A 15,443-nucleotide genomic window follows, 5' to 3' on the forward strand; every position below is an offset into this window, starting at 1 on the left:
CATACATGTGTATACAGACACACAGAGAACCTTACAATTAAAATAAAATTCACTGTGAATTCACTGATATAGAAGAGTCAAAACTTCCTAGAATAACATATTTAAAGTTTTCCAAGAGACTGATAAGGGGTTGCCACTGTATCAAATGCTTCTCAATCACATACCATTTATTTGTAAGTTTTAGGAAAATTAAATGAAAGTCATTGGCAAAATCCAACTGCTTTTTCATGTAAAACTGAAATCATTCACTCCAGGAAAGCTAAGGAGTGGAACCAGCTGCAGAGGGTTTTGTTTTGGGGTGGGTTTTTTGTTGTGTTTCTGGTTCTTTTTTTTTTTAAACAAAACAAAACATTCAGCTGTTCTTAGGGGCCTTTGAGTTTAAACATGAAAGAAATTACTCTCTGCCTTTCTCCATCCCCCTGGGCTAAAACCCCCATGCACATCTAAGCAATTCTCATGCAATCTATGCTCACTAGTGCGGAGTGTTGCTCTCCCCATGGCACAACCATTCACTCACAGCTCCACAGAAGGTTTGGTAGGAACAGAAGATATTTAGACTTCAGAGCTTGAAAACTGAACAAATCTACTCTCTACAGAATAACAGTTTCTCTTTCTTAAGGTAGTTAGAAAAATTGTGAAAATCACCTTGACATAACCATGGTGATGTTATGTAGTGGTGTTGAGATGTAATGACCTAAATGCTCTCTACTTTTTCCACACTCCTAATAACGCAGATACTCGGACCCTTTCCACTCCCCCCTAGAAGCACAAGAGGGAAAGAAATCCTTTAACATGTTTTCCTGGCTGACACTGAAGGAACTCATCAACTCACAGTGGGATGCAGTGAGATCCAAAACTGGACCCTTTGTAGTTGAACAGGAACTACTTTAGCCAACTGGAAACTACTCCTGATGGAAAACTTTATGATTTTTCTTTTCCAGCAGATTAATTGAAGGAAAAGTTTAACTTGATATTTCATTCCAGTATCTACTGGCAACTGATAATCAGTGATAACTGCTATGCTAGCAATTCAGGGTTGAAAGCATTTCTCCTTCTTGCAAATGGCATCACACATTTGGAATTGATAATGCAGAGAGATTTGGCCTGAATTCCAAATTATCTAAGGATCCAAACTCATGATACTGATTATTTTTCAAATCTCATGTTTTCAAAGACAAACTGAAGTTCACATTCCCTCATATTCCCCTGCATGTTTGAACTATTAGAAAATAGCTGGTTCATGTTTCAAAGGGTCTGATTTTCTAATAAAAGGACTAGAATTTTCTCCTTTATATTTTATTTTTATCATGCAAAATTCTCAGCTAATCCAGAGCCTCCAATTGCTAAGGAATTATCACTGATGCCACAGTATCAAATATCTTTGGGAGAACTTCCCAACCCACTGTAAATCAGTACGTCTGTAAAACAGAAATGTCGACTGTTCTGTACAAGAAAATAAAAATTAAAAGACAACAGCAAAAACCCCAGAAAAGGTATTCTTCACTCAACCTACACTGGCAGGTGACTTAGGGAGACAGTGTGTTTCAGCAGGTCCCAGCACGTTAGAGGAAAGATCATTATTAAAAATCAAATGATCATAGAACCATAGAATTGTTTAGGTTGGCAAAGATCTTTAAGATCATCAAGCCCAAATGTTAACCCAGCACTGCCAAGTCCACCACTAAGCCATGTCTTTAAGCCCCACATCTACGTGGCTTTTAATACCTCCAGGGATGGTGATTCCACCACTTCCCCAGGCAGCCTGTTCCAGTGCTTGACAAACCTTCTGGGTAAGAAACTTTCCCTAATATCCAATCTAAGCATCCCCTAGCACAACTTGAGGCCATTTCCTCTTGTCCTATCAGTTGTTACCTGGGAGGAGAGTCCAACTCCCACTTTGCTACAACCTCCTATCAGGGACTTGCAGAAAATGATGAGGTCCCCCTGAGCCTCTTTTCTCCAGTTCCCTCAGCTGCTCCTCACCAGACTTGTGCTCCAGACCCTTCCCAGCTCCACTGCCCTTCTCTGGACACATTCCAGCACCTCAGTGTCATGTAGTGAGGGACCCAAAATCGTACACAACACCCTCGAGGTGCAGCCTCACCAGGGCCCAGCACTGGGGGTCAGTCACTGCCCTGCTGCTGCTGCCACACCACTGCTGTCAATGTTTCCGTGTAGTTGTGCTCTGGCCTGGACTGGAGGGTGAGATGGGCAGACTGTGTCAGCCAGAAAGATCACACTCACCCCATGACAGGAAGACATCCCACTCTTCTAAGTATTTGCTCCAGAAATGGAAATCCCAAACCACCCACCACAGTTCTCCATAGGGCTGGCAGGAGGCACCTCTTGAGGCTCCTGTGTGAGGCGGGCTGGGAATCTCCTGTCGCCCCCACACTCCAGCAGCCCTCAGCTAAGAGTTGGGGCTCACAGACAAACCCCTCTGCTGTCAGCAGGAGCATCTGGGTGAGAGGATGGAATGAGGGATTCCACACAACCATTCATAGCAACTTTGGTAGCAGAGCATCCAAACAAGTCAGGAAACTAACACATGACCAGAGCTCTGAGCAAAAAAAATCATTTCTTAAAAGTTGAAGTAAATTTTGCTTAATTCTGCCTTTGATCAAAAACGCAATTATATACACAGCAGAACTCAGATTTTTTTTTTTCTGACCAGCATTTAGCCCATACACGACTCCCCACTTCCAAGTATACACTGTGGGAATAAAAAGAGAAATCATTTTATAGACCTGTATTTGGAAACACTGGTTTGTCCAAAGATTCAGAGAAAAACTGGAAGCTGCCAGCCTAGTGGTGTATTCCCCACCCTGCCATCGAATGCCCTACTTGAACCACTCTGTGATTTCTGTAAGTGAGGCAAAACTGCTCCCACTCAGTAGAGCTCATTTACCCTGGTAAGGCTGGGAGTGCAGGTATCTCTGCCACCTCCTGCTAAGCAAAAATTATAAATCATGTCCACAGTCCACAAAGTAAAAAAAACACCAAAAGCCCAAAAAAACCAAACAAACAAACAAACAAACAAAAACCCCCAACTGACCAAACAAAAAACCCCAAACAACCCAAAGTAACCAACAAAACCAACCAAACCAATCAACAACAAAAAACAAACAAACAAACAACCAAAACACACAACCCCCCCAAAACCAAAACAAAATCTCACAGCAATAATTAACCTAAATATTGAAAAGAAAATAATTTTTAAATGTTAACAGCAATTCTCATGAAGACTCTTGCAATAATTAAATGGAAATAAATTAACATTTTCATTCCACTAAGTGAAATAAACACAGAACTCACACACACGAAACCACAGAGTTTACACTGAAAAGAGAGCTTAAAACTAACAAGGTTTAACTCAAAAACTTTTTTTTTTATTAAAGTATGAATGCATTTATGCTGGAGAACAGTTTACATACATTGTAAAGCAACAAGCATATTTTCAAGAGGTGTGGGCCCTCCTCAATACATCTCCATGCTCAGTCTACATGCTTTACCACTGGACTCGCACATACACTCTCACATACAAACACAGAGACACAAAACACAGACACAGAGCTATCTGCTTGGATTAGCTTTCTTTTAAGGCTTCTGTAAGGTGCCCTAGTGCCCCTAACATGACCATAATTACAAACAACATTGTACAAAGGAGCAGCATTACTTGCAAACTATTGATCTGCTCCCAGCCTTAAAAAATATCAAGTGAAACAAGTTTTTCCTTTATTTGAGTTTTATTAAACATCTGCATTTAAGAAAGGCATGACTGTATATCTGTGAACAAGGAAAGACACGGGAATCTTAACATGAGGTTCTCAACTAGAACAGATGTTCAAACCTGACTCCTAAGGGAGCATTTCCTTTGATCTTTACAGTGAGGCAGCCCTGTGTGGTGAGACACTGCCAGCTCCATCCCACCAGGGTTGCTCGACCAGCAATGCAGAAAGCAGGGACGCAGAGCTGTGCCCGCTGTGCTCAGATCTCCTCAGACCTGAGGTTGATGAGAAGTCACAGTTCAAACACTGACACACCCAAGTGTCCCTCAACTCTTCCCAGGGGGCTCCCCTCCTGCAGAGCACATCAGGGTAGGATAACGCACAGACAGCAGGGCTGACTCGCTTGAACCCCCAGCCACCAGGGAGTATTTCTGCCCACCCCTTTTTGGTATCCTGCAGAAGATAGTCTGAAACTGCAACTACTGGTGTTGGGTGAAAGTTGTGGCAGCAGGTACATTAAGAAAATAGGTACAATGAATAAAATAAAGGATAGCATATGATATAACGTGTACATACAAGCATCTTTCATTTTTTATCTGTGAAATGTGAATTAACTGCAGAATGCCAGGCCATTAGTCTAAAAGGCTATGTATGGCTGTCTTAGCCTAGGTATGGTCAAAGGATTTGTGTGATGTATCATGGGGAAAGATTCTTCGGGAACCATTAGGGCTTTCCAGGCCTACTTGCTCTTGTGCATCAGCATCAGCCCACAGCTAGGAATGCCAGAGAAGCGACTAACAAAACTGCCTGACCAGTCTTTGAAGACAAACAGGAATGACTGTACTTCATGGTATGCACCTGAACTACAGAGATGAGAAAGGGACAGTGATGGGTGGGTGACAGCGGTGGAGGAGGGAGATTTTTTTCTCACTTTTACAACAGCAGCAGATTTCAATGCAATTTCAACGTAATTACTTTAATGATGCATATCTGTAGGTACCAAATTGCTCTTCTGATTTAAAAAGCTGGTCAGACAAGTGTTTGGCAGTCCTTTCATTACCCAGTTTCAAATGTTGCTTATTCATCTATCAGCTCTCATTCCCTAAGCCATTTCTGCCTTTGTTGAACCGTGAATGAGTCCAGTCAGCCATCGTCAGATTCAAATTCATGAGACACTTCCTCCGATGAGCTGTTCCTGTGGATCCGGCCATCGCTTTTCATGCTGTGAAAAGTCTTCTTAAAGGCCTCCATCATGGCATGGGCCAGCTTCTTGGCCTCCAGCTTGCTCTCACACTCCACAGCGTGGCAGTCCATCTGGTAGGACAGGTCATCGTTGATCTCCCGATAGACCCAAGCGAAGATGTTTGGGCTGACATTGTGGTCAGCAGTGCAGTAGGCTATACGTGCTACCTGAAAGGTATCCATGTGCACTGTCGCCTCACCTTTGAGGTCCAGATGATGCAGCCAGACTTGGAAAGGGCGAATTTCCAGAAGGGCATTAGCTGGGTAAACATCCTCCCTGGTGAGCGTGTGCTTCTTCCACAATTCAATCACTGGTTTTTCTGTGCAGCCTGACAAAAATTGCATCCCTGTTGTGGAAACCTTACCCAAATATGTAACCTGCAAAGAAGAGCAAAGATAGGTGAAAACACAGAGAGCAGACTCTGGTGGTACTTTCTGCCATCCCGGGGAGTTTCACTGGGAAAGTAAAAGCACACACCTCCCCCCGCAAACTCCCCGATTTCTGCATCATTTTCAGTAAAACAGTTTTCAAACTGCTTTCCAAATATTTGCTTTTGCAGATGCTGACTTCACCATTCAAACCCAGAGATTAAAAATGCCCAAGTGTCTGAGTTTCAAGGCATTCCACTTTCTTCACCCCCCCCTAGAAAACCCAGCTTTAGAGCCCATGACTACCCCGAAGTTCATCTTTGTAAGTGCAAGTGCCATTGGAGCAGGTCCCAGGTAGTTGTGATGCCAACACCATTTTTTTCTTCATATTTTATTCAGATGATTTATTTGTATAATACGTCAAACATTAGTATAGGGGAGATGGAGACATTCTCATTTTGATAATGCAAGGCTGCAGGGAGTCAGAAAAGCATGATCACAGCAGAGAATTTTAAACTGTTTGAATGTTTCTTTTCCAAAATGATCCTGTTTATCCACCACTTCTGCTACTTCGACTTAAGTATTAAGCCAGGAATAGCTCAAAGCTGTTCAAAACTTTATCTTTGAGCAGGGCTGAGATATTTATTACATCAATTTAAGAAAATATGCTGTTAAAAAATCTAGTAATAAATCTACCTAAGTTTAATCACATTATCTCTCTGCTTTCCTGTCTAGTCCTTTTGAGCAAATATCCTGTTAGCCAATCAGCACAGGAAAGCAAGGTGGTTTTAGTGCCTTTACAGTAATTTGTTCACAAAATATCAAATTCACTAGGAGATCCACATCAAAATTCTGTATTAAGCCTGTGCAGAAACATTCCCCTAAACCTGTGCAGCTACTAATGAGGTTTCCTTCCACTTACAGCTGAATGGAAGATTATTTTACCTGGGAAAAGGGATTTTCTCTAGGAAAGACAGGTCAATGCAACATAAATGCGATTATGAAGATTATTCTATTTATTGTTGCTGTCAGGATGGTGCATTTAAGAACTACTCTATGAAAACAAAATTGTTCCTCATTATTCTCTTGCAGCAGTAACCACTTGAGACAGAATCTTTTACCCTTTGCTTGATGTCTTATAACCTCCCCTACATTTTACTCAAGGCATTCGGAGGAAAAAAGTAATCACATGCACTTTCCAAACTAATTTCTTCAAAATTCTGCATTAAACACACAGTACAGGTAATTTTTATGTTGTAAATGTGTTAAGAAATGTAAAGAAAAAACATGGAATTTCCACATTTAAGCACATTTTAAAAATCCTAACCTCAAGAAATACAGGATTTGTAATCCATGAAAAGAAAATTTTCCACAAGAAAAATATTTTGCTGCATGCTTCATACGTTTTGTTAAACTCAGAGGCGTAAATTAAGCCATAATTAAGGAAAAAAGCTTACAGAACTTTATTGGATGTCTGTGTGTCTTAATCATGCTTGCCAAAAAAGCAATTTCAAAGCACTGACATTTCAAAATGGGAAGTATTATTCTTTGCCTATAAATATTCATGATTTGCACTGGGAAAATGTTGAATCTTAGAAAGCTTTTTTTTGGAGGGGGGAAACAGTGGGAAATACAACAGCTAGAACAGTTAACAAGGCAAGACCTACCAGTGTTTTGCCTTATTTTATTAGTGATGAGAGTTGAGTTCCCTAAAGTACTGCAGAAACACTTAAAAGAAAACCTCAGAGTTCATAGTGCCAACTAAACACATACAAACAGCACATACAGGACCAAAGAGGAATGTGTCTGCAGCATACTGGGGGGTATTTCAACATATATCCAAAGTCAGATTGCTTTGAACAGAGCAAGACCATTGTGCAAATTTGCACATTCGATATATTCTCCAAAGGTTCGTTCAGCCCTGTTTCATACTCACAAGCCAGCTAACAAAAGACAAACACTGTAAACTGACACTTGGGGTCAAATTCAAAGCCCACTGCAGCATCAGAAGTCCTTCACTAACTTCAAAGAGATTTGCACAAAGACTTTAAACCCCCAGGAACAGCGAAATGGCCTCTTGCTCATGCACCTCCTCACTGCCCAAATACAGCTTTGAATCCCTGGCTGCAGGAGAGGGCTGCCACCACTGCAACATTTTGTCCCCCCAGCTGCTGGTTGGAGAAGCCCCGTGTCACCTGGAGACCACAGGAATCATCACCTTTCATGAGTGCACAAGAGGGGATGCAAGGAATTGTTTCACTACTGGCTTGTCCTAAAGGGGAAGCTGCTGCAAGCTCGAGAGCTGCCCTGAGCAGCAGCACGAGGATGGGGAGAGGGGAGGAAAGCAAAAGCAACTCCATCCCAGTCGGTGTTGCTGAGCTCTGTGCTGCAAATTCACCCCAGCCACAGCATCAGCTTCTGAGCACGGGCAGCTCCCAAGTGATGCTCGGACACCTTCAGCAGCCAAGGAGCAAGATCAGAGTAAGTTGTCACACAGCAGCATAAACTGAATTTAATGTTCTCCTCTGCTCCTCTGCAGCAGCTAACTGCAACCCCCTGTTGGCCATCAATCCGTGTGTGGCCTGCTGAGTGAAGTTACAAAAAATAATGGATTTCCCTAAAATAAAGTAGTTGTATTTTAAGAAAAAAGAAGCAGTGAATTACTCTGCAAGCAGTCAATGCAAAAGTAACTAATAATACGGATGGAACTCTGGCTTGTTAACCAAAATGGGATGTACTGGTCTGATTTACTGTCCCAGTTCTGTCACAGTATAACTGTGTAGGAACCTTTGGAAAGTTGCTTCTTTTAACATCATTTTGAACCTCCATTATATAAGTTTCATTTTCCTTTGAGGACACATCCATAAATATTTATAAGGTGCTTAGACACTACAATAAGGAGTTCACAGGAAAGAATAAACAAAGCCTCCGCTTTAGAGTTTCTCCTGCACTGTCTTATATAGGAACATCTACATCTGTTACTTTTTGGTTTTTTAAATTAATGATCTTTTTTCTTCCTAGTTGAGATACAAGCATCTGACAAGAGTAGCATCACTGAAGCTCTTGGCGAAGACAGATGTCTAACATTTTATCACAGCATGGTCCTCTGCTGAAACAGAACAGGGATACAGGGGCTGGTGAGACACCTCCACCCTCTGACCTACAAAAAGGTACTTCTCCCTGAGCTCAGAGTTACAAGGTTATTCCACAAGCAGTGCTCCCTGCATTTTGGCTCCTGCCTCGACACATCTCACAGCATACCCACCTCTGTTTAATTGCTCAGAAACCACTGACCACACCATTACAGTGAAGCTATTACAGTACAAGTGTCTTCCTTTTCAATGTCCAAGTCTGCCAAACAAAGATCAAAGAACAGATCATTCCTTTCATTATCAGACGGAAAAGAAAGCTATTTTGAGGTAAAAATTCTCATTGGTGGTCTTTTCCATTAAAATCATTGATATCTCATCAGTGTGAAGTCAGCAGGAATTATAAAAAAAGACCCCAAAAAACCCAGAATTTCATCTTGAATTTATACTCATAAGAACCAAATATGAAGGGCACAGAAAGACATTAGTAGCAGCAGTAGTGATGTTACAGTTATCAGTGCCTGAAGAGCTTTACTGACCAGAGAGTGATCATTGACAAAGACAGGCAAAGCCACAGTGCAGGCTGAAAGCCACACCTGTGACAACACAGCTCTGACCACCAGCAAAAGTTCACCAGGACTGAATAATGCTTTTTCTTCCTCTGAAACTCTGGAATCACTTGGCAGCAAACATCAGTCCAAGAAAATTACTTATTTGTGCAAGTGTGGCATGTCCTATAGCAAGGGTCATCCTATACAGCAGGAGCATCCTATAGAGCCACGAGCTTTATTCCCTCCCCTCTAGGGTTGTTAAGCACTGGAACGAGCTGCTTGGGGAAGTGGAGGAGTCACCATCCCTGGAAGTTTTCAAGAAACAGCTGGTCATGGTACATAATGCCATGGTTTCGTTGACAAGGTGGTGTTTGGTCAAAGGTTGTATTTGATGATCTTGGAGGTCTTTTCCAATCCTTATGATTCCGTGATACTATGATTCTAGCCTCAGTGCAAGGTAGAGTAGCTACAGGTTAGTTGTAACAAGTAAATTATGATCAAGCTTTTGCAGCTTTTACTTGGATGGGACACTGTCTTTTAAGTGAGAAAAGGAATGCAAATTCAGCTCAATGCCACTGTGTTAACCTTAAGCAGTGAAGGCATTTCCCATCTCATCTTCTACCAGGGATAAGAGTATATTTCTTTATGGTCCTTTTAGTCCTTTGGTTTGTTTGTTTCATCTGTCCCACAGATTTCTGGAAGATACATAAACCTCATAAAAAATCCATGTGCATGTTAAAAATTCTCCACATTCTTTCCAGCCTTTCTATGGCAAATTTCATCCTCTGGCAAGCTACTGTCACCAACCATGACATAAAATACACTTGAGGCTTCAGCACTTCTGTGCTTGCAAGCATTCAAACCTTTTGTAAAAGCGAAGATGTTCTGAGGAGCTCCTGATTTCACCCTAGAGACTCGCCAACACCAGTGTCAGTATCTGACAAAACTGTCTTCAACTGAAAAATGCTGTGCCTTTGCCCTTTTGTAATGTAGCTACACCCATGTGACACTTAGAGACATCTCATGTCAAAGGACATGAAGAATAATTGATGTCATTTTTCATGCACTCTCATGGAAACACAGAAATATCTGAGTATTTTGACATTGTTGTTTTCAGCCCCTTCAGTCCAATAATGTATAGTGAAAATGTCTTCTAATAACTATGTTCAAGAGCTTACCAACTTTGAAAAGACCAGTAGAGCAGCTGCCACAGACATTTACACTTCTAGCACAGTATGATTTGTCAGAGTAATAGGGGGTGTTCCTCTTCATACCCAACTCTTTCACCATTGATCACATATTGTTCACTTGCAATTCATAGGAGATAAAGAGCAGCTCAGCTCCTGCATGTGTCAATCTGACCTCAGATCTGACTCCCCAGTGGATCATGTGTCCATACTGCTCGTATCTCACAAGCCTCACTCGGGCACCTGAATGTTAGGCAGTCAAATGACTTTTTCTCCTTCTGCTCCCTATCCCCAGTCCACTGACTATCAGTGCTCCAAGAAAGCAGATCCAAGCTGTAAAGACGCATAATTACTGCATTACAGGAGGACAGATGCTCACTTGGCACAGGAGCTTGGCACAGGAACTCACAGGACTCACATACTCACATACCTCACAGGACTCTGGGCTCTCTCACTTTTCAAGACCATGGTCAAAAGACCATATGTAAAATTAACTCCTTGATTATTTATTTAATATAAGTATTTCCTCCATACAAGATAAGAAGGGTCTTTGTCAGCAAAATCAACACAGAAAATGAAAAAAAAAATAAAAATAGAGCACTGACCTTCAGCCAGCAGATATTTACTCTGCCAATTTGCAGTCACCAGAGGATGCCCTAGAGGATCTTGGATCTTGGGCAAATCTTAGTAGTAGATGACTGTCTCTTTTGTTGATCGGTGTTTTAAAATAAACATTCCTTCAGCCTCAAATTTGGTCTAGTTGCAACTGATTATGTTTGATCAAGATAGTAAGATATTCCTCACTTAAACAGAGGTAATAAGACATTTTCTTCCTAAAAACAAAATGGCTCCTGTGGCACCTTGAGGATACGTGGCAAGGAAAAAAGTGACTGTAAGGGTCTGTGTGAAAATGCACAGGTATAGACCCTCCAGCCAGCAAGTAAACCATCACAGAATCATGAAAACATCACAACTGGAAGAGACCTTCAAGATCATACAGTACAACCATCCACTCAGTTCCACCACTGCAACCCCTACACCACTGAACTATATCACACAGCACCAGATCCAGACGCCTCTTAAACACCTCCAGGGATGGCAACATCATCATCTCCCTGGAAAACCTGTTCCCATGGCTGAAGTTTGTCAGTCCGTCCCAGCCAAGCACAAATAACCAGCCTAAAGATCAGGTAAACTTGCAGAAGTTTTAAAGAAGAATGCAGAGGAGATTTGAAGAGCAGCCAAAAGCAGGTTTCGGAGGATTTATGCATGTCTTGTTTAAAATTGCTGCAAGAACACATACATGGAGATGCTCCCTGGGTTTGCAGATCAGGATGAGAAAGTTCAAACTTCACTAGACTCCAGGGACATATTGTTGAGGCCAGGACAAAGCAAGTTTCATCTCCACATCATTACAAGGTCTGGAAACCTCTGCAAAAAGTTGCTACTCAGGAAACCTGCGCTCAACTTCACTGCAATGACAATGTGCACAAGGCCCCCAGTGGCACCTCCAAGCTGAGTGCCTGGGGAGAATCAGGGCTCACCAAAGAGTCACAGATCTGATGGTTGAAACTAGTTCTTCTTTTACTCCCAGTGGAGCTGGAATACAAGTGGGACAGGCCTGCAGCATGCTGCCCAACAGCTTGGTAACTCCTGGCACAGCTTTCATGTCAATGAAAGCAGATTTAGCTGTGGAGTAATTTTCAACATCTTTAATTAAAACATCCAGCTCCAGGCACAGCGGGAGCACTCTGTGCTGGACAGGGTACCCATCTCACCACACCAGCTCAGCTCTCCTTACCCTAAAGCACAGTGACTCAGCCTCAGGCTGGCAACTTGGGATTTAGAGCCAAATCTGCTTTTTGGCTCTGAAGGAAAAACAAAAATATCCCAGACATTCCACTGGATCACTGAGCAAATACCATGAACTGCATTCAAGCAACGTTTGCTTAAGACCCAAAAAATAACTCAGTCAAGTAAAAAGGCTGCACAGTTTCCCTCTGCCTGTCACTGCTTCCTTACCCACACTGCCGGTGTCCAGCCAAAGCCTTGCAGCACAAACACGAGGGTCTTTGTGGGCATGGCAGGGCTCCTGGGCACACAGAAATACACAGTAAATGCAGTAATGTGGCTTACAGAAATATGTGAAGAACTGTTTTATTTTTGAGACAAAATTCAGAGGGAGAACAGACTGAGCTAGGCAACTATTTAATGGAAAATAACCATCAACTCTGAGGGCTGCCCACTGGATTAGGAGAAGGAAAAAAAAGACATCAGTAGTTAATGTCTGATTTATTCCAAGGAATCAAAGGATAGCTCCAGAAAAAGCTGGAAGCATCAGCATCTCTTCAGCAGTTAAGTCAACAGCCAGCATCTGACTCCTTTTGTGGGACCAAAGCTGAACTTAGGTCTTAAAACAATGCTACAATTCCCCCTTGAAAACAAAACAAAACAAAAAAAAAATAAACAAGCCCAGCAAGAAATGCATATGACTCTTTACATCTTCAGAACTCCTAAGGAAAAACAACTGCTGGGCAGCAGCTGCTCCAGCTGTCCATCTGTCCCCACAGCCATGCTCACAGCAGCCCTTTGCAGGTGCCTTTATTTTCCCATGTGTTTCTCAGCTGTGACCACGCAGCAGACCCTGCCTTAGCTGCCCCCCAGGAAGGGGTCACCACACAAGTAAGGCATAAAGTGATAGCACAGAATAGTCACTTTGGAAATAATTTCCCAACTGGATGCCTTTGAAGGACAGAAGAGTTCTCATTACCTTTAGTCCATCATTGTTCTTTCAGGTTTTACAGCCTCCATGCTTCTCAGTAGCTATAGCATATGAATGAGAAGGAAGAGCTGGAGCACTGTGAAAACACCTTTTCTTGAAAAATGCTCTTCCTCAGTCGAAAGAAAAACGTAATACCAATTTCAGTGCTGCCACTTCCGAGGTCGCCTAGGAAAGCCCTTTAACATGGCAGCAGGTAGACCAGGTGAGTTACTGTGATCCAGGGTGGGTGTCCACAAACATCCACTCCAGGGCAGCATCTCGGGAATGGGGCTTTTCTGAGGGCAGAGCTCATGCATGAAGACTTTTTACTTCTCAAACGCTATACAGGACAAACACTCCAGGAACTGCAGATGATTAGCATGAAAGTGTAGGGCATATCTCTGAGATCCTGTCCCAGCTCTGAGTAAGACACCCAAAAGCACATAGACATCTCAGAGCTCCTCTTCATGGCCAAAAAAACCTTACATCTCCCAGAGCAGAGCTCTGCCAGGCCTCCCAGTGATGGCAGCTGGGGAGGGGAGCAGAAGACAAAAACCTCTGCAGAATGCCTACAGGAGGGGAACCCTCCTCACCCTATGTGATCAGCCCCATCACCAACACCAGCCCACACCGCTTGAGGAGGACATGGAAAAACACATCAACATTTGGCAAGTTTATGATTTCGTAAATAAATGTACTGGAAGAGAAAAAATTTACCCTTGACGGCTTAATTTATAAGCTCTGAGATGAAAAAAAGCCAAAAAGAAAAAGCCCACTGAGTCCACAGCCAAACAGCCAGTGAGGGGTAAATAAGGCAGCAAGCCAAACTCTCCTTCTGGAAAACACTCCTGAGAAACACAACGATCCAAGTTTTACACCTTCCATTACATCAGGTTGCTGTTCAGCAAGTCTCTTTATAAACTACCCCAGGTATTAAACTACTGCCCTCAGTTAGACCTAAGAGCATTTAACATATCCAGTGACCAGGAGTCTCTGCCTCACTGGCAAAATAGCTAACCAAACCCAAACACAACCTCAGCAAGAGCCAGCTCTGCTCCCTGCAGCCTCCCGTTAGCAACAAAAGGATCGCCTCTTGCATTTCATTCTCCACTGGGCAGGAAGCTCTTTTTGTGGTTTGGCTTGCGGGGATGAATCTGAAATGAAATCAAGTGGAACTGGCAAACTGCAGTGAGCTTGCAGTCAAAGACTCTTCGGTCCTGGTGCGAGTGGAAGATTTACGCTGCACTATTTAAAACTCAAGAAATCAATTTCATTCTAGCAGCAATTTAAAAATGTTGTCATGCAAGACGTAACTGAATGAACAAATACATCCATCACACACAACCTCAGCAGGGCTGCTGAGCACCCTATTGTACAAGTCAATGATCACTTTTATTCCCAAATATTTTCTTCATGTTGCTATTTAGATCTCTTTCCCCCTTTGTCTCCTTTCATTGTCTCATGTAACTTCCTCTCTCTGTACTCAGTTATCACTGGGTTGAAATTAATACTTGGATAAACCAGTTCATTTCCCACTGTCTTTCAGGAGTCTTCACAGGCAAGGAGAGAGGTGGAGGCAGCCAGGAAACTGAGAAAACCAACCCACTCTGTAGCCACTGCTGCAATTTCTTGAAGTTTCCTTCACACAAAGTTCTTCCAAAACCTTTCCTCTGCTACCTCAAAACCTTCTCACTGAGAACACCCCTTCTGCCAGGAGAACGTGGCAGAAGTTTGCATGAGCACTATCTCCCTGCAAACAGACACCTGCCTTCATGTTTATGTTCAAAGTACAAACAAACCTTTTTCACTACACATTCTTCATTCACTTGAGGTTGAAACCGAACATGGAAATCTGATTAAGCACTGCATCATGTTTCAGAAAGCTTTTTAGCCCTGGGCTCCTCACAGCTGTTGTCTCATAGCAGAGGGAAGGAGCCCATAGACACAGAGGGGAGCAGACCGTTCACTTTTACTTTGTTTCCCTTCCTTTCCAACCCACAGAAAATTCACTTTGGCATCAGTCCCACAAAAGCTTTGGTTGTACTTCATGGAGCACATGAAGAGGGAGTACAGGAACAGTTACACACTTCAGACACCTTTTCCACTGAGGCACATGCATTTTACACACTCCCCAAGACTTTGGGCTCTGAAGCACTCCCAGAAAGCCACGCAGAATGCATGTTTTTCACTATCTTTTGTGGTCAAGAGATCTGTCCTCAAGGTTCCCTTCTTTGTGCATTCTCCAGGAGATCCTAGTGTTTCTCCTTTAGTTCCTCCCTTCAAAAGAAGATGCCAAGTAATAAAATTGAACAAAACCTCTGTTACTATGACATTCAGTTCTGGAGACCAAAAATCTCAACTGCACTTGATTTCTGGCACAACTTGACAACACCTGAAATTAAGAACAAAAGGGAAGGGAGCCAACTTCTGGAACCACTGAAGATGACTACAAAATTGGATTGTATATCAAAGGAAGTGTCAGGTCTACATCTCAGGAAGAGCAAAAGTAATTCTCA

The 15,443-nt window shown here is 42.6% G+C and overlaps 1 protein-coding gene across 4 annotated transcripts in view; it reads right to left on the bottom strand.

Moving 5' to 3' along the window:
• Positions 1–3,380: 3,380 nt before the first annotated feature.
• PID1 (phosphotyrosine interaction domain containing 1) overlaps positions 3,381–15,443 on the bottom strand; it is an 86,758-nt gene continuing 74,695 nt past the window's right edge. For all 4 annotated transcript variants that reach the window (XM_066193225.1, XM_066193221.1, XM_066193224.1 and 1 more), the window contains exon 3: positions 3,381–5,348. In XM_066193225.1, coding sequence (XP_066049322.1) covers positions 4,872–5,348 — 477 coding nt within the window. In that variant the 3' untranslated portion in view covers positions 3,381–4,871. The remainder of the gene's footprint in view (positions 5,349–15,443) is intronic.

The sequence above is a fragment of the Chamaea fasciata genome, unplaced genomic scaffold (genome assembly GCF_029207755.1).
Source record: "Chamaea fasciata isolate MVZ Bird 193981 ecotype frontalis unplaced genomic scaffold, bChaFas1.0.hap1 SCAF_11, whole genome shotgun sequence".
Classification (NCBI taxonomy): Eukaryota; Metazoa; Chordata; class Aves; order Passeriformes; family Sylviidae; genus Chamaea; species Chamaea fasciata.